The 2,776-nt window shown below is 32.3% G+C and overlaps 1 protein-coding gene across 1 annotated transcript in view; it reads left to right on the top strand.

The window, feature by feature from the left end:
- LOC107575818 (growth factor receptor-bound protein 10-like) overlaps positions 1-2,414 on the top strand; it is a gene marked incomplete at its 3' end in the record, with an annotated part of 3,362 nt that extends 948 nt beyond the window's left edge. The window contains exons 2-5 of the mRNA XM_016262147.1: positions 546-620; positions 869-1,006; positions 2,011-2,121; positions 2,316-2,414. Coding sequence (XP_016117633.1) covers positions 546-620; positions 869-1,006; positions 2,011-2,121; positions 2,316-2,414 — 423 coding nt within the window. The remainder of the gene's footprint in view (positions 1-545; positions 621-868; positions 1,007-2,010; positions 2,122-2,315) is intronic.
- Positions 2,415-2,776: the final 362 nt, after the last annotated feature.

Below are 2,776 nucleotides of genomic sequence, written 5' to 3'. Positions count from 1 at the left end.
GATTACATATTATTCACACAATGGCAGTAAATTATTCATAATTTGGTTTGCTGGTATGCTCTATTTCTTATTTATTCCTTTTTAATTGGAAAGTCTTCCTTTGCATCATCCCACAACCCATTCATGAACCCCAGCTTGGGAAACCCTGGCATAATGCAATATTTAGTACACTTCATGATGTTGAATGTAATAAATATTAAAAGTAATAACAAACATTTACCGAAAGAGAATTCAGTTAAAAATTTAACAAAAAGGTGCAAATTTGAACCTTTGTAACAAATTCAGAGCTTGTTCCGTTCTTTCCCCTCAGTTTAGTAACAATCATCTTATGTAATTGTCTCCTAAGAAAGGCATCTGCTCTTGGTGGGGTGATCCTAAAATGGCTTCCTTAGTAATCATTCAGACTAATCAATGAAAAAAAAAACATTTGCTCAACCCTAGTTCATACACACACTAGTTGTTCCATTAAGTTTCTTGTGAACTACTGGCATATGTTCAGTGCAGACGGTCTTTCCTTACTTCTCACCATTTATCTCCTCTCACAGAACTTCTTTCCAGAGCAGATGGTAGCGTGGTGTCAGGAAACGAATGGCTCTATCCCACAGTCACAGCTCTTACAGGTGAGGAAAACATGCAAATTGATCTGTGACATGACAAAATCTGGATTAGCCCACATTATGAACCTGTACGTCACTCTTGCATGACTGTTGCAGCTGAATTAGGATTTTAGTGGATTCAAACAGCTTTTGAAATGCATTCTTATGTCTTGTGATAGCAAAGAGGCCGCGTTATTGAAGCATGAAAGGCATCCAGGTTTGAAGAGCCCATTTTCCAGATGGTCCTCTGCTTTTTTCCCCCTCCTGCACAGAATTTCTTGAATTCCAGCAGCTGTCCAGAGATCCAGGGCTTCCTTTATATGAAAGAGATGGGCCGCAAGTCCTGGAAGAAGCTCTACATGTTCTTGCGCCGTTCTGGGCTGTACTACTCTACTAAAGGAATGTCTAAGGCAAGCTTCTCTTTAATATTAGAATATGAATTCAAGTCTTTGAATTTCATATGTATTTATGAACATATCAATGATTTTACAAGTTTTGACAGCTCTTATGTGTCTGTTATGCCTAAACTTTCTTGCAAATAAATACAGTGCGGTCCAAAAGTCCATGTTGAAAGACTGGGATTCATAATATAACTGGAAATACATTTTTGTGATTTAATTTTGATTTAAAGATTACTAGGTCATTAACATATTCATGTGAAATAAATATTTAATGAATTGTTATTTAATTGTTATTGTAATGTTATAAGGACATTAGTTGTAATTTTATCATTATTAATAAATTATTATTATTATTATTATTAAAAATAGATATGCTTATTTATTTATATTTGTTAATTTTTCCATTGAACTTTTAATTTTCTTTAGAATTTCAAATAAATATTGAATGAATTGTTATATAATTGTTATTGTAATGTTATAAGGACATTAGTTGTAATTGTATCATTATTAATAAATTATTAATATTATTATTACAAATAGATATAAATAAACAAATAAGCATATTTGTTAATTTTTCCATTGAACTTTTTATTTTCTTTAGAATTTCAAATGAATATTTAATGAATTGTTGTATAATTTTTATTGTAATGTTATAAGGACATTAGTTGTAATTTTATCATAATTAATTATTATTAAAAATAGATATAAATAAACAAATCAGTATATTTATGTAATTTTTTCCATTGAACTTGTAATTTTCTCAATTTGTTATGCGAATAATTCAAATTGTAATAAAAAATGCATCAAATTAGTTTAGAATAATGGCAAATTGAATTTTCACTACAAATTAAATGCTAAATAGACTTTTTACTAGTGGTCTCAGACTTTTGGACCATGTTGTATTTTATTTTAATAAAGAATTTCAGGATAACTGTTTCACTGTTCATAACAGTCATTATGTAGGTCTGTCTTTGGGAGCTGTATTGTGATGAATTTTTAATTGGGTTGTTTAGGAGCCAAGGCACCTGCAGTTACTGTCGGACTTAGAGGAGAGCAATGTTTTCACTGTGACGACAGGCAGAAAGATGCACAACGCGCCCACAGACTACCAATTCTGCATTAAGGTGAGCAGGATGACGGTCAGTAAATGAACAAAATCATTGACATTGAAATTAGAGGAGGCATGGATGGCACAATTTCCAAATCAATGATTTTCCCCCTTTAAATAACTACCCATGCCTCTCCTGGTACAGTGCATGCTAGTCATTATTAACTTGAGCGCCTTGATTTGACAGTAGATATATTGCTTGATTGACAGCCCAGTAAGGGCAGGACAGAACAGAAGGTGTTGAAGATGCTGTGTGCCGAGGACGAGCAGAGCCGTACGTGCTGGATGACTGCTTTCAGACTGCTCAAGGTATACAGTAAAAACAGAAAAAATTACATATTATTACAATTTAAATAACTTGTTTCTGTTTTAATATATTTTAAAATCCAATTTATTCCTATGATAGTAAAGCTGAATTTTCAGCAGCCAATAATCAAGTCTAGTCATAGACGAATTATAAAATACCTTTAGTACCATGTCAAAAAATCAGCATTCTCTGATGAAGAAAAAAGTTAATTCATTTATTTGAAATAGATTGTTTTGTAATATTATAAATGTCTTTACTGTCAGTTTTGGACAATTTAATGCATCCTGGCTTATATTACGGACTCAAACCTTTGAACGGTAGTGTACTAGACCAGTGATTCCCAACCTTTTTTTAGTCGCGGCAC

The sequence above is a fragment of the Sinocyclocheilus grahami genome, unplaced genomic scaffold (genome assembly GCF_001515645.1).
Source record: "Sinocyclocheilus grahami isolate Dianchi unplaced genomic scaffold, SAMN03320097.WGS_v1.1 scaffold2920.1, whole genome shotgun sequence".
NCBI classification, from domain to species: Eukaryota; Metazoa; Chordata; class Actinopteri; order Cypriniformes; family Cyprinidae; genus Sinocyclocheilus; species Sinocyclocheilus grahami.
This window is presented reverse-complemented; position numbering and strand designations above follow the sequence as displayed.